The sequence below is a fragment of the Hevea brasiliensis genome, chromosome 18, assembly GCF_030052815.1.
Source record: "Hevea brasiliensis isolate MT/VB/25A 57/8 chromosome 18, ASM3005281v1, whole genome shotgun sequence".
In the NCBI taxonomy this organism is placed as follows: domain Eukaryota; kingdom Viridiplantae; phylum Streptophyta; class Magnoliopsida; order Malpighiales; family Euphorbiaceae; genus Hevea; species Hevea brasiliensis.
Genome location: NC_079510.1, coordinates 46,894,435 through 46,916,981, shown reverse-complemented (window position 1 = coordinate 46,916,981; position 22,547 = coordinate 46,894,435). Strand labels below are relative to the sequence as shown.

At 33.9% G+C, this 22,547-nt stretch overlaps 1 protein-coding gene, 1 long non-coding RNA gene and 1 pseudogene across 10 annotated transcripts; 2 read left to right on the top strand and 1 right to left on the bottom strand.

Moving 5' to 3' along the window:
• The first annotated feature begins 1,770 nt into the window (after nt 1-1,770).
• On the top strand, nt 1,771-9,486 carry LOC110635784 (probable leucine-rich repeat receptor-like serine/threonine-protein kinase At3g14840; annotated as a pseudogene).
• Nucleotides 9,487-10,246: 760 nt separating this feature from the next.
• On the top strand, nt 10,247-18,814 carry LOC110633293 (probable leucine-rich repeat receptor-like serine/threonine-protein kinase At3g14840). The gene is made up of 25 exons (XM_058140805.1): nt 10,247-10,355; nt 10,791-10,931; nt 11,056-11,233; nt 11,554-11,625; nt 11,731-11,799; nt 11,868-11,939; nt 12,040-12,111; nt 12,210-12,281; nt 12,401-12,472; nt 12,568-12,639; nt 12,757-12,828; nt 12,937-13,014; nt 13,229-13,300; nt 13,719-13,784; nt 14,585-14,650; nt 14,741-14,776; nt 14,946-14,986; nt 15,176-15,552; nt 15,620-15,815; nt 16,024-16,170; nt 16,868-16,986; nt 17,105-17,315; nt 17,449-17,686; nt 17,854-18,004; nt 18,227-18,814. Exons 2-25 carry the CDS (start codon nt 10,799-10,801, stop codon nt 18,551-18,553), a joined length of 3,009 nt encoding a protein of 1,002 aa, XP_057996788.1. The 5' UTR covers nt 10,247-10,355; nt 10,791-10,798; the 3' UTR covers nt 18,554-18,814.
• LOC131175950 (uncharacterized) lies at nt 18,792-21,873 on the bottom strand. Of its 9 annotated transcripts, XR_009146054.1 has the most exons (4): nt 20,627-21,858; nt 20,139-20,538; nt 19,995-20,042; nt 18,792-19,711 (listed from the first exon to the last, which is right to left on the bottom strand). It is a non-coding gene; the product is annotated as an uncharacterized LOC131175950 (long non-coding RNA). The 9 variants fall into 9 exon arrangements; XR_009146052.1 differs by having other exon boundaries at nt 18,792-20,538; nt 20,627-20,724; nt 21,535-21,873; XR_009146056.1 differs by having other exon boundaries at nt 18,792-20,538; nt 20,627-20,724; nt 21,680-21,873.
• Between the last annotated feature and the right edge of the window lie 674 nt (nt 21,874-22,547).

The window sequence follows — 22,547 nt, the reverse complement described above, 5'->3', positions numbered from 1 at the left end:
TGTTCATAAATCTTATTATTATTACACTTAGGTAATTTCTTATACCATTCCCTCTTTCTCTTCAATGACTTTTGTACTTCCTTATTCTACCACCATCTCTCTTTTGAGAGAGGTCCATGTCCTCTAGACTCTCCAAGTATTTTTCTAGCTACTTCTCTAATCTTTGATGCCATCTGTATCCACATACCATTGGCCTCCACATCCAGCTTCCATGCTTTGGACTCAAAAAGGTCATTTTTGAAAGTCACTTGCTTTACTCCTTTGAACTCCCACCACTTTGTTCGAGCTATAATATTTCTTATAACCTTACTTGAATTGTTCCTAAACTTGACATCCAAAACCACTAACCAATGTTGACTTGTTAAAGCCTATCCCAGAATAACCTTGTTATCCTTACATATAGCTCTATTTGTCTTTCTGGTTAAGAGGAAGTCAATTTGGCTTCTATATTATCCATTTTTGAAAGTCACTAAATGCGACTCCCTTTTTACAAAATAGATATTTGCTAGTACTAAGTCCTACGTTTTGGCAAAATCTAGATGCTTTTCCTCTCCTTATTTCGGCTACTAAAATCAAAACCTCCATAAACATTCTCATAATTTTGCCTATCACTTCCTACATGTCCATTCAAATCTCCATCGATTAGAACATTCTCTTCATTCGGTATGCTTTGTATTAGATCATCCATATTTTTTCAAAACCTTTGTTTACTCTCACTATCTAATCCTATTTGTAGAGCATAAGCGCTAACTATATTTATTGTTTCTCTTTCTAGTATTAGCTTTACTAGTATAATTCTATCTACTACTTTTTTCACGGCTATTATGACATCTTTTAATATCCTGTCAATTATTATGTCCACTCCGTTTTTGTTCCTTTCCTTTTCTGTAAACCACAGTTTGTATCATGAATTACCCACTTCCTTACTTTTCTCTCCTACTAATTTAGTCTCCCGAATACAAGCAATATTCACCCTTCTTTTTTGCAAAGTATCCACAAGCTCTATTAATTTTTTTGCAAATGATCCAACATTCTAAATACTAACCCTGATTCTCCTCCTATCCCGTTCCTTCCTAATTGATCTCCTTCTATGATATCTTCTATTGTTCTTTATGCCTATCTTGTATTCTGTTTCATTATCTATTTTACTATCTGTTCTATGAATTAACTTCTTTATTTACACCCATCCATGATATAGAAATCGTTGCTCATTTAACACCACACCCGAGCGTCAGCATAGCGCGTCACTTTCGGTGAACGCTTTACACTCTTGTATATTTCTCATAACACTCTGATTCTGATGTAGCATGTTGTACGTAGAAGACGCCCTAATGTTTATATCTTAAGAATTCATATCATGAGACAAAATTTTTACATTGATTGTCACCTACCGCAACTCTTTTCTTTATCCGGGCTTGGGACTGTCTACTTAGGCGGAGTTATTAAAATTATTTTTAAAATTGTGAATATTTTAAATTTATATTTTAATAAATAAATTATATAAAAAAATAAAATTATTTTATTAATTTATTATATTTTCACCAATATTAATTAATTTTTAAAAATAATTTTCAAATTTATTTTAAAAAAAATTGCCACTCGGAATTGCAAGTCTGCTTTTGTATCGTTCTTGATTTAAGAATGGAGTGATAAATGAAAATGAGCTGCTGTGGGAGAATCTGTTTCCCTTTTCTCAAGGGAATTGAAAGTCGTCTTCTTGATCATTCTTAAGGGTTCCCTCTTGATCATTCATGGGTTCATCTTTGGTTCATGTACCGCGGACATGCAGTGGAAGCCCTGAAAAAGGTAGCCGAAGAGTTGGGCAAACAAGACTGGAACTTCAGTGTAGACCCTTGCAGTAATGACCCAAGCTGGAACACATCAGTGCCAGAGGAATCATTATACAGCAATACTCTCGTTTGCAATTGCTTTGATGGCAGTCTATGCCATGTTATTAGCATGTAAGTTGCCCTCTTTGCTTATCAACAACATTTGGAACTCAAATTCCTGTTTCATCATTTGCGAGAAAGCTTAGCACAAGTTAATTTGGAATTTAAAGGTCCTGGATTTCTTGTATTTCAGATTTCTCAAAGGGCAAGATCTTGCTGGAGTGCTGCCTAGGGCTATTGTGAAACTACCTTACCTCCAGAATCTGCAATGAGTGCTTCCAATTACTTTTTTCTTTTGCTATTCAATTTAGGTAAAAAATATTTCATGTGCTTTGCAGTGTTCTGACTTGTAATTAACTTACTGGAAGTATACCACCAGAATGGGCGTCTACAAAGTTGAAATATCTGTAAGAAACTTTTGTTGTTTCATATGGAGGGTTGCTTAGGAGATACTCTCTCTTAATTAATAATATGTATACTGGCAGGTCCGTTTCTGTGAACCGCTTGGCAGGAGGAATTCCAAGTTACTTGGGAAATATCACTACGCTTGTATTCTTGTAACCATGTTCTTCTGTCTGCCTATCTTTTCTTATACTTTTTATAAGAAAATAAAATTGCTTGAATTTTTTTGGATTAGTGATAACCCTGGGAGAGATTTTATATTCAGGAGCATTGAAAACAATATGTTTTATGGAACAGTTCCTTCTGAGCTTGGAAAATTAGTTAATTTGATGAATCTGTTAGCCCCTTAAACCTTCTCTTATAGAAATCATTCAATTATTGGAACAATAAAGTATGTGGCATTAATTTGTTCCTCTTCCTTTTGTGTGTGTGCTCTTGCTGATTACAGCAATCTTAATGCCAACAATCTCACCGGAGAGTTACCTTTGAATCTTACTGCTATGACCAAATTACAGTAACTGTAAGTCTTTGTAACATTCTGTTGTGCTGATAGTAATTCCTTTACCAAATTAATCCTTTTCATGCTTTGTGAATTTTGATCTTCTTTCTGTATTGGTTCATATGCAGTAGGATTAGCAGTAACAACTTCACTGGAAAGATGCCCAGTTTTATTCAGAGCTGGAAATACCTTAAGAGATTGTATACGCCTTTCCCTATCACAATTTTAATTTTTAAATCTACAGTACATTGAATTTCAGGAGGAACCTAAATCCATTTTCAATGATGTTGTTAACAGAGATATCCAAGGAAGTGGTCTTGAAGGGCCTATTCCTTCTAACATTTCCAGCTTGAATCACTTAGTTGAACTGCAAGTGCTATTTTAAGTCTTTAGTTCTTCCTTGCCAAGTATATTTATGTGCTTTTTTAGTTAATAATTGCATATCTGATAATTATGTGTCTATGATTATGTATTGTGTAGACGTATTAGTGACTTGTACGGAGAGGATTCAGAGTTTCCACAGTTAGCAAGCATGACAACCATTATGTATTCGTGAGTCATTCTCAGTATGATCCCTTAAAATCAGTAGACTTTGCACTGTAGAGTTGAGCTTACATTGAATATAATTTTTGTCACAGGATGTTGAGGAACTGCAATATATCTGGAACTCTCCCAGGCTATGTAACACAAATGTCAAAACTTAAAGTTTTGTAATCTGTTGTTCCCTTATCTCTCATTTCTTAAATTCCTCTGCTTCTACATGAATATATTAATTCCTGCGATATATGGTTGACCCACCCTCTGGTTGTATTATTATTAGCAATCTATATTCCTCCGAGACAACTTTTTGTCAATGATGACTTCTATGTTGTCCTTCTTAACCAATGACGATGCAGAGGTGTTCTTGCAGAATCTCAGTTTCAATAGGTTGGGTGGAAATCTTCCAAAAATTAATATTAAAAATCTACCAAAGTTGGAGAACATGTAAGCATTCTCAATTCATGATGATGGCTACCTAGTGTGTATCATTGTGCATATGGGGCCTTTTCAATGATATTGATTCTGTATATATTGCAAAGCAAACTGATTAAATATCTAATAGTTTGAGTCCTTGGTGTGAGATTACAAGCCGAATACTTAAGCTTAGCTACCCCTTTGGAGCCAATATGGTAAACCACACAGTTACAATTTGTAACTTAAGTTTACCATTAGATGGGCCAAACCCCTCCATTGCCATCAGCCTGAAACAACAAGCTATGACATTATCACATGTTAAAATTGCTTCCTACTCCTTACTGTATCCATACTAATTAAACATTCTTTTGCAATGCTATATGTATTTAATAAAAGATGCTGCTCATTGGTTATTTGGTTAGGTATCTGACAAGCAACTGGCTATCTGGACCCATCCCATACTGGATAAAAAGCAGAAATACTTGCATGTATGTTTGTTTTCTTATATCCTGCATCAATTTTGCACAAAAAATTTCCGTTGATTTATTATTTTGAAATTCTGTCTCATATATATATGTATAGCCAATTTGTGTGTACTGTGTAAGTCCCTGATTGGTTAGAGATTCATCTCTATTGACTTAGTTGCAAATTCCATTCCACCATCTGGAATGGTAGAACTGATCTCTTTGTGCTGATGACTTCAGTTTACTCTTGATCTATACATCGGGGGAAATAGATATAGGTGTTCTTAGTTTTAACTTATGAGTTCTTAGGCTTAACATTCATTATTTAACTCTTTTGTCTGATGTCAGTCACTAGTATGCTTCAACTGATTCATTTCAACTTGGCTGAAAATCCAGCAAGGCTTAGCTTGGACTAGATGTTGGATTACCTGTAATTAACCATTTTGTAGTTTCTGGGATGGTACAAACTTCAGAAAAATCATATTAGCACATTCTTGATAAATTAATAACTTTTGCCTTTTGAAAAATCATATTAACAGCATAGACAACTATTAAATTAACTTACAGTCCTAGATGAAGAAGATTTGTGTTTAGCTGTATCTGAAGTCTGAGCAATGATTCTTTCTTTGCAGTAGTAACATTTTTAGCAAAAATATTCTAACATATACTTGGATTTTGGTTTTCCAAGCTATAAAACACATTGGTTTTTTTATGCAGTGTGATAGATATTTCTTACAATAATTTTACTCAAAATTCTGTGGTACATACTTGTAGAGAAACGCTGTGAGAGCAACTCATTCTTTTTCCTCCCCCATCTTTCCTTTGCTGGAAGAATGTTGCTTCCCTCTTCTAAATTATAAAATTTGACTTCTTTGGTTGGTCAGGAACTTGTTCAAAAGCTCCTCAAGGGGGAGCAACTTGTGAGCTTCAATTTAACTAGATTTCTAGGATAGTCAACATATATTTTTAAATTTTTATTTTGTCTCTTTCCTTTACTTTGGCTTCACATAATTAAGCTGATATTGTTTCATGTAACAACTGTCCAGAAATGCCATGGAGTACCTGGAAAACTATGCTTGTTCAAAAGGTTGCTATACTTTTCATCAATCAAAGTTCATGATGTATGGCTGAATTATTTTCTAAGCTTCAAAGAAATGACAGGAAAAGAAAACTACAGTTTCATTAAGGATAATTAACAGCATATGCTACGGAAAATTTCATTTTTATCTTTTGTTATGTTCAGTCATATTTTGTCATCATTAACATATCAGTATTATTGTTCAGTCCGAACTTCGGTGTTTATAAATTGTGATGGAGAAGCAACTTCCATTGGAAGCATCACCTATGAAGAAGATGACATGATCGGAGGTGCAGCAAAATATTTCCCTGAGAGAGACAGCTGGCACGTTAGTACCATCAGACATTTTTGGGATGTTGACCATGAAGTACTGTCCGCAAATGACTACATAGCACAAAATGTATCGAATCTCACAAGTAACAAACTCCAAATTGTACATGAAAGCATGCCTCTCTCCTCTCTCACTCACATATCGTGTGTGTTGTCTAGTTAATGGGAATTACAATGTGAGGCTTCACTTTGCAGAGATAGTTATCAGGGACAACAGTTCCTTCCACAGTCTAGGCAGACAGATATTTGATGTTTATATTCAGGTAATCAACCTCATGTTATTTGCTCTGGTTGTAATAGAAGGTGTTTTCATTAAATGACTATGTTTTACGATAAACTCGAGTTGAAGGATTTTGAAATAAAAAAGGAAGCACAAGGGGTGAACAAGGTGTTCATTCGGGAATTTAAAGCATTTGTTAAGGATGGAACTTTAGAGATCCACTTTCGTTGGGCTGGGAAGGGGACGACTGCTGCCCCAAAGAAAGGAACATACGGTCCTCTCATATCTGCCATTGATGTGGAATCTGGCAAGTTATACCTCTTATATTTTTTATTTTTAAGTTGTCTTAAATGGTCTATAAAGTATATCCATATATCATATTAAGGTTAAGTGTTAATATTTAATAATCCACATACTCATGTCCACCTTTTCTTTTGGCGTATATAAGATCATATGCTGCAAGCTGACAATCACTGAACATTCCTCTTTTTTTTTTTTTCTAATTTTTCACAGAATTCAAGATCAGAAGGAAAAAATTTGTTTTGCCTGGAGTTGGAGCTGCAGTTTTTCTATTGTTCTTCCTTTTCTGTTTTGCAGGAACCATTTGGTGGAAAGGTTATACATGCGGAAAGATGTTAAAGGACCAAGGTACTCTATATTTTCTGCATCAATGTGCAAAAATGTCTGTAATTGATGACTATATTATAGCATGAGGTAGCAGCATCTTATTTTCATATGCCTAGAATGAATGAAACATAAATTTTTTCCTTGCTGTCTTGCAATTCTATGTTTTACATTGTCATGTGTTCCGAAATGGCTGCCACATTAGCAACTGTAGGAATGTAAAAAATGGGTTCCCATTTTTCCAATATATTTTTGGCCACTTCTAAATTACAATGGTGGCTCAAATGGCCATAATGCAATTGAGTTCATTGCCGGTATTGCTGTCATTGTTGGAAACATTTTTTTATTACTAAAGAATAAATTTTATTAAGGGAAGGAAGGAGATTATAAAATGTAAGAAGTTATCCTTGTAAGCTAAATGATGCACCAGAACAAAAACCAAAATCAAATAACAATTCCTTCTAGTCATGCTGAACAATACTTGAAGTCACCCATCCATAAGCCCCCAAAACTGCACTGTAAATTTTTAAATGGCTGAACCAAAGATTGCAGATATTTAACAAATGTCTAAAACCAATCCTCTAAGTCATCAGGAAGAATTGGACATATTTCATTTGTGAATTCTATGTAATGTTTTGTTTATTACTATTGCATGTGATGACACTACCAATAAGTCATATGACAAGAGATGGGCTTCAAAATCTTCAACCAAGATTAGGGTTCTTAAAGCTATTCAAGATTACAAGCTGTTTTTCTTTCTTCCTTTTCTCTTTTTCTATTACAAATCTTTGTTCCTTGTACAGAAGCAGAAGAGTTAGATCTGCAAACAGGTATTTTCTCCTTCAGACAAATTGAAACTGCCACTAACAACTTCAACAGCAAACAAGATTGGGGAAGGCAGTATTGGATTTGTATGCAAAGTACAGTACAATTTTTTTTTTTTCCATTTATTTAAAATTCTTTGTATACTTGTGAAAGATTGGGTAAGGCGGTTTTGGATTTGTATCTTCTTTTCTATTCTTTCCTCACATGTCCTAACCTAAGCAAGATTGAATTCGTTTGCGATTATGATTTGGTTGAGTTGAGTTCTGTTGCATTGTCCTAAATAATGAAATATTGAATTAACACATAGATTTACTTTATATTCTTATTGCAGGGAATATTATCAGATGGAACTATAGTTGCAGTTAAGCAGCGTTCTTCTGAATCAAATCAGGGAAATCGAGAATTTTTGAATGAAGTAGGCATGATTTCTGCTTTACAGCACCCAAATCTTGTTAGATTGTATGGTTGCTGTGTTGAAGGGAGTCCATTATTGTTGGTATATGAGTACATGGAAAACAATAGCCTTGCGCATGTCTTGTTTAGTAAGTCTCCTGTTAAGTCCTTCAAATACATCAAGAAGCCTAAGAAACATTATAAATGACATATAGTAAGAACTAGGGTGTTGATTGGGTTATTTGTATTTGACTATAGGTGAAAAAGAAGGCCAACTGACATTGGACTGGCCTACAAGGCACAAGATTTGTGTTGGCATAGCAAAAGGTCTGGCTTTCCTGCATGAAGAATCCCCTCTAAAAGTTGGTCATATAGACATCAAAACTACTAACATACTGCTTGATAAGGACATGAATCCTAAGATTTCTGATTTTGGTTTGGCTAAGCTTGATGAAAAGGAGAACACCCACATCAGCACAAGAGTTGCTGGAACCATGTGAGCTCACATTTCTTCTTTTTCTCTATTTAATTTTTGAGTTCTCTTCATTCTAGGTCAACTAACTTCTGTTGCATAATTTTGGTGGTAGATTCTCATTTTTTTCTCCTTTGCTTTTCAAATTTGTTTGTAGAGCACAAAATGCAATATCATATATGTGTTAGGCGTAACTCATAAGCTCTTGAAAGTGAGTCAGATCATTTCATTGTTCAAGTATTATCAGTTACCGTATTGAACAAAAGCACCTCTTTTCCTCTCATTCCCTGGTGTGTTGGACTTATTACTAGATTGTAGTCAATCTATGATGGCATATGCTAAAGTCTTCAAATTATTAAATCGTTGCAGTGGATATATGGCACCAGAATATGCATTATGGTTCTCTTAACCTAGAAGGCAGATGTTTACAGATTTGGAGTTGTTGCATTGGAAACTGTTGCTGGAAAGAACAATATGAAACATCGACCTGATGAAATTTTGTATGCCTTGTAGACTGGGTAAGATTTACAGTCACATTTTTCAGATGGATGTGAAGAAAGCTGCATTTTTGGAGAACATGCTTCTTCAAAATAAGTATCTGTTTGTTTCAATAAAAATCCAAATACTTTACTCATAATTTCGAGTCATGCTAAACATCTCCAAAAAGCTATTTGCTGATATCAATCTTTAAATAATCTAGATTTTATCTGTTAAGAAATGTGATGAAGCAATTGTATATGATGTTAAAATTCTAATAAAGTTTTTCTTGCTAGGTGACCAATTTCTTTTTTTATGGTTTCAGGCGCATGTTTTACAACACAATGGAAATCTACTAGAACTGATTGATCCAAGATTGGAGTCTAACTTTGACAAGGAAGAAGCAATTAGAATGATAAAGGTAGCATTGCTGTGCACTAATCCTTCATCTTCGCATAGGCCTACCATGTCTGCTGTAGTAAGTACGCTTGAAGGCCGGGCTGCTGTTGATGGATTGGTTATGGAGCCAAGTTTGTGCAGTGATGAAATGATGCTTAATTCCTTAACAAACCAACATGATCAAATTTTGCTCCACTATTCATGCGAAACTCAATCCCTCATTTATTCATCAGATAATATACAGATTGGTTCATCATCTACATCTGGATAGGATCTTTATCCATTCAAGTTGTGAAAACACAAAATGACAGGATGATTCTCAACTGTGTAAAAAAAGTAATCATCTTGCTATAAAACACATGATGTTGTTTCCGGTTGATTGTATTTATTCACTATATTTCAGTCTCAGGCTTTTTGAGGAAGAAAACTAAATGGAAGCTAATGTTTCATTGTTGTTATACATGATATGAGTAGATAAAACCCCTCTCCATAATCTTGCTTGAGGCTCAAAATTTTAACTTGCACCCTTGTTTCTTGATAGTTCTTGATGAAAATTCTGAAAGAGGTTTTCAATAGACTGAATTGAAGTTCAATATTTCATCAAAAGCATATTAGAAGGGGAACGAAAAGGAAAAGTTAACTTTGATGTAATCTGTTAAAAAAGAAAGTAAATAATTATTATTTAAAAAAAAAAACCTCTCGTAAGCATTAGTTAAACCACGACTTACCATTTGACCACGTGGAAAAATTCACCCTTAATTGGAAGATAAGTTAGCACTGTATCTGAACCGAACCTTGTTAATAGGAAAATTCACACGTTGTGCAGGTATTATTTAAATTTTTTAAATTATTATTATATAAAATTTTAAAGTTTATTTTAGTTTTTATTATAATTTTAATTATTTATATTTATTACTTAGTGTGAGTTATTATTTGAGAAAAATTAACTAAAATAACATTTTAGTTTGATATATAACGTAATATTAAATAATAGATAACTAAAAACTCATATTAATTATTGATAATGAGATTAATAATTTTTAATTAATATATAAATATTAATTATTATTAACAATAAAAATAAACTAAAAGTCCCTAATTTGGAAAAGGTTGATATTTTATTTTATAACTCATTTGATTCATCCAAATAGTAATAATATATTGGAATGTTTAGTATGTATTTGGACATCAATGAGATTTCCGCGTGTTTCGACTTTTACTTGAGCAGGAAAAGAGTCAGTATCTGAGGTGTTCGTTGTTGGTATTCGGTGGAAAAGCTACTGGCCCGGAGCTCCTTGTATCGCAGATGAAGCGACCTTGTTTTGAAAGGTCAAATTTCTACAGATTCTTGTTTCTTTAATTTAAAGTTTTATTAGGTGTTAAAGAAAACACAATGTTACTTGCAATGCGGATTGAATATATACATATAAAACGGATTGGCCCCATCTTACGGCTAAGCTCAAACTGGTTACGTAATATACATGCATGGGTCATGGGCCCATGGCCATGTGGTTGCAGGTTTTAAGCGTTGCTCTGCCAATTGTTTTTTGAGTTTTGAGGATAACGCAATGGGATTTTAGTCTGAAGAAGAGTAATTTTAAACGACTCTGGTAAGTAAATAAAGCATCACATGATGAATCCTAAAAGATACATACAGCTTTGTAATAAATAAATAAATAAATAAAAATCGTGAGCTCTTCCATGTACTCAAGAGTCGAGAAGAGTAGCCATAGCCCATTATAATACAGAGCCTTGGCATTGCAGCTAATTGAATGAAGAAGATGGCAGGAATTCGTCAACTTTTAGAGACCGTGAGTGGGTCAACTATAATTCTACTGCTGGTTCTCATGGCCACTGGATCAATCAAAGTTAAAGCACAAGCAGGGCATCTTCCTCCCGAGGAGGGTATCTCTCTCTTCTTCTTCTTCGTCTTCTTTTGCTTCTTCCCATTCCCTACGTACCCAGAAAAATGAAAAGATAATTTTGATCCTGAAAGTAAAGAAAGTAACGAGCTTGATGTGTGTTGTAGTGGAAGCTCTACGAGAAGTAGCAACTCAATTGGGCAAAAAGGATTGGAACTTTAAAGTAGATCCTTGTAGTAATGACACAAATTGGGTGACACCACAATCGAACGATATGCCTTATTACAGCAATAGTGTAATTTGCAATTGTTCCTATATAGGAGGTGAATGCCATGTTGAAAGCATGTAAGGTCCCTTCTTAGCTTGGACAATCCATTTTCTTATCGTTGTAAATAAACCAACGTCGTTTATTTCTATTTTATGATTTGAAAACTAGCTTAGCACAAGTTAATTTCAGAGCATTGGCTTAATAATTTGTAATAATATGGTATTTGATAGAAAGCTTGAAAGAGTATTCTGCAGCTGTTGTTAGATAAGTTATTTATTTATTTTGTTTGGGGGGAGGGGGGGGTGTCATTTCACTGTGCAATTGATAGACAATACTAAGTTTTGAAATTTCTTGCAATTAATTTTGGAATTCATAGACTTTGAAATCTTTGTGATAGACTTCTCAAAGCGCAAGATCTTGCTGGTGTGCTGCCTCGTGCCATTGTAAAATTACCTTACCTCAAGAAACTGTAAGAAAATTTTCCTAATTTCTTTCCCTTTGTATACATCATGTAACCACCTGAAAATGTACTGAAAGCTTCAATTCATTTACTAATATTTCATTTGTTTTACAGTGATCTCACTCGTAACTACCTTAGTGGTAATATACCAAGTGAATGGGCTTCTACAAAGTTGGAATTTCTGTAAGTCAATGTTAGGATAGCTCTTGAATGCCCATTCACACTGAATTAATAGAATGTGTAAGCTGCAGGTCCCTTTCTGTTAACCGCTTGACAGGACAAATCCCAAGCTATCTAGGAAACATTATTACACTTAAAGCCTTGTATGATAGCTCTATCCATTTCTCTTTTATCATTTTTTAGTGTAAATTTGTTTACTATATTTGATTAGCCTGTGATAATCTTGAGGGAGAATTTATTCAGGAGCATTGAGAACAATATGTTTTCAGGAACTGTTACCCCTCAGCTTGGAAACTTGGTTAACTTGGAGATTCTGTTAGTCCCCTTAACCTTTCCAGTCAGAAAAATTCTCTGATTTTAATTAAAAAAAAAATAGAGTGTATTGACATTGATTTTTTTCCCTTTTCTTGCAGTTATCTAAGTGCAAACAATCTGACTGGAAATTTACCTATGTCTCTCGCTAATTTGACCAAACTAACAGAGCTGTAAATCCTTGTAACATTTGACAATATTTCTTTGATCTTAGCTTTGGATTTTATTTGTCAAATTAATATCTGTAGGTTTGGTATTTTTTAATCTAGTTTTTGCGTTGGTTAAAATGCAGTAGGATTAGCAGCAACAACTTCAGCGGAAAAATACCAAGTTTTATTCAAAGCTGGAAAAATCTTCAAAAATTGTATGTACTTTTTCTGTCTCAAATTATTAATACATGCCTGCCCTTTTCCCCCTCCAAGGGGAAATCTAAATCAATTTTGAATGGTATGCTAACAGAGAGATCCAAGCTAGTGGTTTTGAAGGCCCTATTCCTTCTAGCATTTCTGCTTTGAACAATTTAACCGAACTGTAAGTTATGCCTTTCAAGTCAATTACTCTTACAGTCTTACTTAAACTCACTTCCTTGTGTGCACTTGAAAATTTGAAAATTGCATATCTGCCAATTATGTCTTATTCTGTATGTAGAAGAATTAGTGACTTACATGGAGAAGGTTCAGAGTTTCCACATTTAGAGAACATGACAGAGATTATGTTGCTGTAAGCCATTATTAGCATTGATGGATGATTTAAAATCATAATATTTTCCATTGCAGTTTATGTGTAATTTTTTTTTTTTTTTTGAGAATGATGTGAAGATAATTTAAGTTGCAGGATGTTGAGGAATTGTAGTATATATGGATCTATCCCACTGTATATTGGAGCAAGGCCAAACCTGAAAATTTTGTAATATTTTGTTCCCTTGCCTGTCTTCTTCTTCTTCTTTTTCTTCTTCTTTTTCTTCTCTTTTTTTCTTTTTTCTCTCTGCTTCTACTAGAAAATTGAAATATTGAGATAGTTGGAGTTATACATCCTTTAGATTACAATTAACTAATTATTTTCCCAGCAATTACTGTAATGGTGACATCTGCACTTTGTTTTTTTTTTTTTTTTAAATCAGAGATCTCAGCTTCAACAAATTGGAAGGAAATCTTTCAAGAGATCTTGAAGGTCTAACAGAATTGGAGAATGTGTAAGTATCTAGGTTAATGATGGTAGATGACATATCTTTTAGTGCATGGATATCCTTCTCTGTCGATAATTGCTTTAAACTCTGTGAAAACTATTTGAGTAGGCAGCCTTACAAGTTTCGCATCAAAATTTAATACTGTTAGATAGCCACCACACTTATCTAGCCCTTTGGAATTTTACTTTTCCAAAGATTTTGAAATAGTAATGATGCTTGAAGAGAAGTTGAGTAGCATTCTTCTTTTTCCTGATATAAGAGGAAAAAACCATATGATGCTAACACTTTGGAGAGCATGAGTTTCCATTTACTCCCTTGACAGTCAGCAATTGCCTTTTAAGCTGAATCTTAATCCTGCTTTCCAATCCTGCTTTCCACCAAATTGAAATGATAACAAAATGACATGATGCTGCTTAATGAACAGGTATCTGACAAGCAACTTGCTTTCTGGACCCATCCCAGACTGGCTCAAGAATGGAGATACTCATGCGTACGTGTGTTTATTTAAATCTGTTTTTTTTTTTTTGAAGATACTTGATTATGTTTTTTATTATTTTGTCCTATGGAAACATTTTTTTTTGTTATGCATGCATGGTTATAAAAATACAAGCACAAATGTGTGCGTGTGCAAATTTCTAATTTGAATAAAGATTTGCCTCTTTAGGCCCAGTTGCAGATTCCACTCTGCCATATAGAATATGGGGGAAATTATTTTATTTTACTTACAATTTCACTTTGCTTCTTGCTTTATTTTGGAAATTTAGATGTGTGTTCAAATTTGACTTTTGTTGCTTAGTTCTTTTTCTTTAATAGTAATGTCAAGCATTGAACTAACAATTGGCCTGGTGGTTCAAGTGCCTCAAGCCAAGTGCTTGAGAACCATGAAGTCTTGGGATCAAATCCCTTAGCTAGGGCCAGTAATTTCCTTATGGATGAGGGGGCTTTTTTCTTGTTGATCTAGCAAGATGGGGTTTAGGGAGTGGAAGGCTACCCCCCATGATGTGGCCTGTTTCTTAAATGCCACCCAAAGTTGAGGCAAGGTCTGGGTCAGATGTATGATTAGCCTGACTGATCACAATGGAATTGCAAGATTCAAAAAATCATACATATTGATGGGCTACTGATAATTAAATTTAATTCAAAGAAGTTAAGGATTTCTTCTTCTTCTGGTGATAGAAGAATGTAAAGATTTTTTGTACATAAGCATATGAACATAATAGTTGCTTATTGTAATTTTCTTTTAACTCTACATTGTAAAGGTATTAAAAGAAGTTTAATGTTTGTGTGCAGTGAAATAGACCTTTCTTGCAATAATTTTTCAGAAAGCTCATTGCCAACTACTTGTCGAGATACACTGTAAGAACATCTTTTTCCTGGTCTTTTCTTTGCTTAAAAATGTCAGTTTACTTCATACTTCTGAACTAAATCTTTTTGTTGATCCATTAGAAATTTGTTTAAAAGCACTTCAGGAGGGAACAACTCGTAAGATTCTGCTTTGCTAAACTTTTAAAGATAAAATCAAACCCCCCTCCCCCTCCTCTCCCCCACCCACCCACCCACCCCCCCCCCCCCCAACAAAACTACTCCTCCTCTTTACTTTTTCTTTCGCCTTTTAATAATAGCTGATAATTCTTTCTCATACAATTTTCAGAAAAGCTGTCGAGTGCCTGGAAAACTTTGCTTGTTCAGAAGGTAGTCATTTTTTAATCAAAATACATGGTACATCCTCCAATTATTTTTGAGGCCTTCCTCTTTGGATTTCACGTCGAAGAATGGAACCAAAAGAAAAAAATAATAACGTATTTTTGTTACTTCATCCTTATCACTTTTTTATAGTTGTTCATATCTAATCACTATTAATTTGTTGCAATCACTGTATAGACAGATATTCATTACATATAAATTGTGGTGGAGGTGCAACCACTGTTGGAGGCATCAGCTATGAAGCAGATGAAGAGTCAGGAGCCGCAGCAAAATATGTTCCCACTAGGGAGAGTTGGGAAATTAGTAATACAGGACATTTCTGGGATAAAAATAGATCTGCAAGTGACTATATGGCACAAAATTTTTCCATCCTCAGTATGAAGAATTCTGAATTGTACAAAAGAGCACGTCTCTCTCCTCTCTCCCTTAGATACTATGTGCGTTGTTTAGTGAATGGGAATTACAATGTGAAGCTTCACTTTGCAGAGATAGTACTCAGGGATAATAGCTCCTATTACAGTCTAGGGAGACGGATATTTGATGTTTATATCCAGGTAATCAATTTCATTTATGTGCTTTATCTGTAACAGAAGATGATATGATTAAATTTGTATATTGTAGGAAAATCTTGTGTTGAAGGATTTTGATATTGTAAAGGAAGCAGGAGGGGTAGATAAGGTGATCATTCCAAATTTTAAAGCAGTTGTTAAGGATGGAACCATAGAGATCCACTTTCATTGGGCTGGGAAGGGGACAACAGCTGTCCCAAGAAGAGGAACATATGGTCCTCTAATATCTGCAATCAGTGTGGAATCAGGCAAGTTGTACCTCTTATATTTAAGAATTTTGTGTTATCTTGTATGACACATCAGCTAGAATGACATACAGAACATGCATATAGATATATTGTAGGTAGTAAAACTTTTATTATTATTGCATTGTTTATATGCACATGGTTGTGTGGACTTGTGTACATATAGTGCAATCTGACTATCACTGTCTTGCTTTTCTCTAATTTTGCACAGAATTCAAGCCTCCCATTCCTGGTGGAGGCAAAAGGAAGAAATTCATTGTGGCTGGAGCTGTAGTTTTGCCTTTGTTCCTCATTCTCATTGTTGTAGGCATTCTTTGGTGGAAAGGTTTTTTGGGAGGCAAGGCAGTGAAAGAACAAGGTATTAAATATAAACTAAGTGAAGAATTTCATGTTCAATCACGATACATTGCAATAACTTATGACATTCTATTGCTATATAATCTTGAAATCGATACTACATTGTTGCTTCCCTAAAATTATTTGTAAAGAAAAGAAATGCATACCTTTTTTCTCCTGGTAAAGAATTGGGCTACTGGCAAACTGAAAGTACAACCACAAAAACAACTGTATTATGGTTAAAAATGGAAGCCCTTCTCTAATTTATTCTATTCATCATACCTGATCATAATGATGACCGTTTCAGCTGAATCAGTCATCAGGTGAATATCAGATCATTGCCAGCAACAGACCGCTTTAAAACTTTTAAATAAAATATGATGACAGAATTTTCAGAGATTGAGCAAATATCCAAAGAAGGTCCTCAAAACCATTTAAGTTTCAAGATTTTCCACATTCTAGCCATTTTGAAGTTGCAAAATTGTACTTATATTGAAGTGTTGAGAAAAAGAAAATCCGAATCCAAATCCTATCCTTTTTGTTTGCTGTTTCTCTGTTTCACATGATATGATTTTCAAGAAGAGATATGGTAAGAAATGAATAGAAAATCTTGTAGCAAGTCATGTTTTTGTCTCTTACTTCCCTTCCATTATTTTACTTCTATTTCCTAATTCTTAAAGAAATTACTGTTCAACTCGGTAGCCTTGTTATTTGTACAGAACTTTTAGGTTTAGATCTGCAAACTGGTATCTTCACCTTCAGACAAATTAAAGCTGCTACTAACAACTTTGATCCTGCTAACAAGATTGGACAAGGTGGCTTTGGATGTGTCTACAAAGTAGAGTACAACTCTTCAAAAATTATTATCTTTATATTTTACTTTTCTTTTATTTTGTATATGTTCTTAAAAAGTGAAATATAAACTGAAACAGTACTATTCTTTTTTCTTACTGCAGGGAACACTATCAGATGGTACTATAGTTGCTGTTAAGCAGCTTTCTTCCAAATCAAAGCAGGGACATCGAGAATTTTTGAATGAAATAGGCATGATTTCTGCTTTGCAACACCCAAATCTTGTTAGATTGTATGGATCTTGTGTTGAAGGGAATCAGTTATTGTTGGTATATGAATACATGGAAAATAATAGCCTTGCACATGCTTTGTTCGGTAAGCTCACTGTTCCAATCTTCAATATGTAGTTTGTCCAACTTAATCAAGAAACAAAAGGAACACTTTAAATACCATGTGGTAAGGATTAAGGCAGTGTGTTTTATTGATAGCTTATGTACATTGGTCATAGGCAAAGAGGAAAGCCAGTTGAAATTGGACTGGCCTACAAGGCAAAGGGTTTGTGTTGGCATAGCAAAAGGTTTGGCTTTTCTGCATGAAGAATCTGCTTTGAAAATTGTTCATAGAGACATCAAAGCTGCTAACATACTCCTTGATAGGGACCTAAACCCTAAGATTTCTGATTTTGGTTTGGCCAAGCTTGATGAAGAAGAGAATACTCACATCAGCACCAGAGTTGCAGGAACTATGTGAGCTGCCGTTTGTTATTTCTATTTTTTTTTTCATCCATTTACTAATCTTTGTTATGTACCAATGTCTTAGTAATACTTCCTACCCACTTGAGAGAGAAGGAGATTGGCCTCAGGGTTTTATTTTTATTGCTTTTTTTTTATACAAATTACATTTTATTGTGCAGAGGTTACATGGCACCAGAATATGCACTATGGGGCTACTTAACCCATAAGGCAGATGTATACAGTTTTGGGATTGTTGCATTGGAAATTGTTGTGGGGAAAAGCAACATGAAATACCGACCAGATGAAAATTTTGTTTGTCTCCTTGATTGGGTAAGATCTCTGGCATGTTATTTTGATTTTGATGCATGCAATAGAAAACCATACTTGCAGCTGCTGTAAAATAAATCTGTTTTCTTCAAAAGAATATGAATAACTTTATTATACATGTGTCATTCTTTCCATAACCTAAATCTTTCCTCCAAAAACAAGAGAGAAGTTTTTTTGAACTTTTTCTTGTCAGGTGTGCTAATTTATTCTTTCTGGTTATTTCAGGCTCTTGTTTTACAACAAAAGGGAGACCTAATGGAGCTGGTTGATCCAAGATTGGGGTCCAAGTTCAACAAGGAAGAAGCAGTCAGAATGATAAAAGTGGCATTATCATGCACTATTACTTCACCTGCACTTAGGCCTACAATGTCTGAAGTAGCAAACATGCTTGAAGGCCGAGCTCCTGTTCCTGAATTGGTTGTGACTCCAGGTATGTACGGTGAACAATTGGAATTTGGAGGCATAAGGAGCAAGTTTGATCCAAATTCGCTTCATAGTTCAAGCAAAACTCAGTCTCTCATTCATTCATCAGATGCACCATGGACTGCCTAATCTTCTACATCTGGCCAGGATCTTAATCCATTTAATCCTGATTCGCAGTAATTTTTAACTTCATCCTGCTGTCAACTTTCATGGTGCGTAAGATTTTGGATTTCATATGAATACTATAATTTATGTAAGTGGATAATTTACAATCTAACACGTGCTATCTGACGTCAATTTGTATAACCACCCAACAGTCAAATGTTAGTAATAACACTGATGCTTGTCTTTGTATACTCAATAAAAATAAAGATTATAAATTTCTGAGAATATTCCATTGAAATAAGTTTATATGCGAAGTAAAATCAGACATTTGTACATGATAAGGTTTGGCAAAATTTATACATAAAAATAAGAATTTAAAAACCTAGAGGTAGTATACTTGTATAGAAAGGAAACGTAAAACATTTTGGGGCAGATTCTAGAACATGAAGTGGGCAGCTAAAGTTCCTTAGCTGGTGAACTCTCAGCCTTGTCAGTAATAATCTCGGGAGAGTAATCAGCAGAGATATTATGCACTTCTCACAGGGTTTGATGCCTCTTCTCTGGAGAAGCTCCCAGTAGAGCGCATGGAAAATGAGCAGCTAGCAACGGCCTAGGCAAGGGCAAAACCATCAGTTGAATAAGGAGCATGGATTGGAGCAGAATTTAGTTGACTTCGCCCTGGATAATCTTTTCAACTTCAGACATGGTAGTCCTCAGTGTAGGAGATGGGCTAGGAAAGTATTAGCAGTTTTAAGTGAAAGCAGCTCAATTGTGCTCACCAAATCAGGTGGGTAAACAAAGGTTCATTACGTGGTTCTTGCTATTCTGGTGATGACTTGTGTTTTCTCTCCTTCATAAAGCTTAGCAAATCCAAAATCAGATCTCTTTGCATTGAAATCCTTGTCAAGAAGAATGTTAGTTGTCTTGATATCCCTATGAACAACTTTTAGCATGCAATCCTCATGAAGATAAACCAATCCCTTCGCCATTCCATGGCAAATTTTAACTCTAGTTGTCCAATTAAGTTTACATCTCAGCTCCTCCGAACCTGTTCATTGTACAACATGAGTTACCATTTTGTTATTAGTTTCAAAGAATTTTCATGCAGAAGCCAAGTGAAGGTAGCTTTTATATGCCGGAAACTGAAAAACCCTCCAGGCAATGACTCAATATCTTTCCGTTCTGCATCAAAACATAAATGAAACAAGTAAGGAATGTGTCAAAATAATGAAGTATGTCAGCGGATCATGAGCTGAGATATTTTGCAGGATCAATTTCATCTCTGTTAGGTACAAGATTTACTGATCCAACAAGAGCAACTTTACCCAAAGTCGACAATATCTTGAAAGGCTTTCTAGGTTTAGGAACAGAACCAAAAGAAACAAAACAATGCATGGCGTCAATATATGTGGACATGAGGAGAGGAACACTAGCTGTAACACGATAAAGGAGGGAGAGAAACTACCAGGATGTACTGATATAAGAGGACCAGTTCAACTTTGTGTCCTTATTCCTATAGTAACAATCAGGCTATAAGCATATATAAGTACAGCCACTGAGCAACTTTTTCTTTCCTTTTTTGTTTTTGGGTGGACGCAGAGGCAATTACCTGAATGATCACATCAAAAAGTCGCTTCCCTCTGATTCTGTGACCTGCTTCTTCCTTCATCGCTATTTCAGCAAAATGAAGGGTTAAGGATATTGAAGCAACGTGTGCTGTCCTATACAAAACAGGAGCTTCAAATGGTATATTGACTGTATTAGTTCGTGAACTTTTGTATCCAGTCATTACGCTGTCATACTATTGTATCCCCAATTGCTTTCATCATTTATATGGAAAGTTGAAGTTCCTTCTTCATGTGTATCAGGCTCATAAGTATCTCATTGTATTTCTATCCTTTTACCACCATAATTTATGAACAGATCTGCAATTAAATTTGTTATCAATAGTGTCTCGTGGCTTACCCTTTTATTGACCATCGTCACAACTGAAATCATAAGCAAAAGCCCTTTTGAAAGAGAAATTAGGTTATCGATATAATACTTGAATCCTAAAAAAGTAATATAAGATAAAGGTTAATAAAAAAGAACACATACAGAGAAATTGAGCTACGACTTCTTTAGGTTTGCCTTACAATCTGGATGTGGGGTTCAGTTGTGAGGGTAATTCTGTGAAATTATTCTTGGAGAAATCTCTGAGCAAAAACACAGTGGAAACCATCAAAGTAGTTAATATCATTAGTCAAATTAACGAGAAAAACCATCTGTCTTAAATTCTGGAAACATTTTCCACTCTTGAGATTTGTAGAACTCTAATCAATAAATATTGTAAAAATACTTCATCTATTAAAAACTGACATGATTATGAAAATTCCAATGAGAATTCATATGCAATCATGGGATAAAATATGCAGTTTAAGAAGAACAAAGCAATCTTACCGGTTGCAACCACACTGGTTTAGGATTAAGACTATTTTGGGTCCAAAGCAACATAGTAATGGATGAGCATTTGGAAAGAACAATGTAAGCAAGTTTTGGGGCAGCAAAGAGGCAAAAGCTGCTAATACTCATGATGCCACATAATATGTAAAAATTTGTGAAGTTCTGGTATGAGAACTGCTCCCAAGAAACTTACTTGACTCTAACCCACTAACCCGAATGACAAAGAAATAAAGAAACAGAGGAAGGAAAAGAGACTAGCACATTAGCTTCTGTTAAGTCTGCAACCCATACAAGAAGCAATCCATTAAGCTTATTTCCTGTCAGATATCTGAATGGGTAAATTTAAAAAAAATCAGCAGCATGTATAAATTGATCATTTGAAAAAAAAAAGTATTTAATGTTTTTCAGGTGCATATAAACCAAAAAATTAAAATTAAACAAAATATTGGCTCTAAAATGTCTGGCTGAAATTATTCTATGGAAAGCATTTTGAGCTGAAAGGAGTAGATGCTTAGCATGAAATTTTCAGTGATGTATATATGAAGAAAGTCGACTTCTCTTACAGGTTTTTAAGGTTGTTGCAATGATGGAACAATGGGAATAAGAAACCTTCTCCTCTATGGATTCCTAGCAAATCAGCAATAATTGCTAGCCAGTCAATACAATTGGAAATCATGGGTTAGAAAAAGAAATTCTTCATTTTAATACCTGAAGTTGAGAAATATGTGCTTCATAAAGGTTAGGAAAATATTAAAATTCCTCAAGGTTTACTAAGAAGGCGATAGTATCAGGAACAGGCCCTTCAAATTTGTTCTCATTGGGTTTGCTGCAGACGTCAAAATTTCTGTGTGAATTTTTCAGATTAGAGTAATAACTATTGAGTAAGTTTTTAGAGAACAATTCAAAAAGAAAAGGAACAAAGGCTTGTAAGGTATCTGTAATTGCTTCCACTGTCCAATAAATGGGTCCCACTTTATTGAAAAGGAACAATTCAATAATTTTTTTTTACCACGTTATTTATTGTTTTAAAAAAATTTTTTTTATTTATCCTTATTTATTGTTATTTTTAATGTATTTATGTCTTTGTAATATCTTTTTATATTCTAATGATACTATAATATTAGAAGCATTTTAGTTAATTATTAATATTTTTTATAAAAATAATACTATTCAATCATTTTTTTTAATTTTTATGTAAAATTTTAATATTAATTACTAATAATAATAATAATAAGACTAATAAATTTTATTTAAAAAATTTATTCTCCTACCTAAAAAGTCACATATTAATTAGTAGTAACAATAAAATTAATAAATTTTATTTAATATATACATATTAATGTTATTAATAATAAATAAGTAATTATTTATTTATTATATACATATTAATTATTATTATTGATAAAATTGTATTTTTTTTATAATTATAATTAATAAATATAGATATATATTAATTTCATTTAAATTTTAATAACAATAAGTACAACTAATAAATTTTATTTTATATGTTAATTATAATTAATATATTAATAAATTTTATTTATTAGAAATGATAAAAATGTATTTTTTTTCCAAT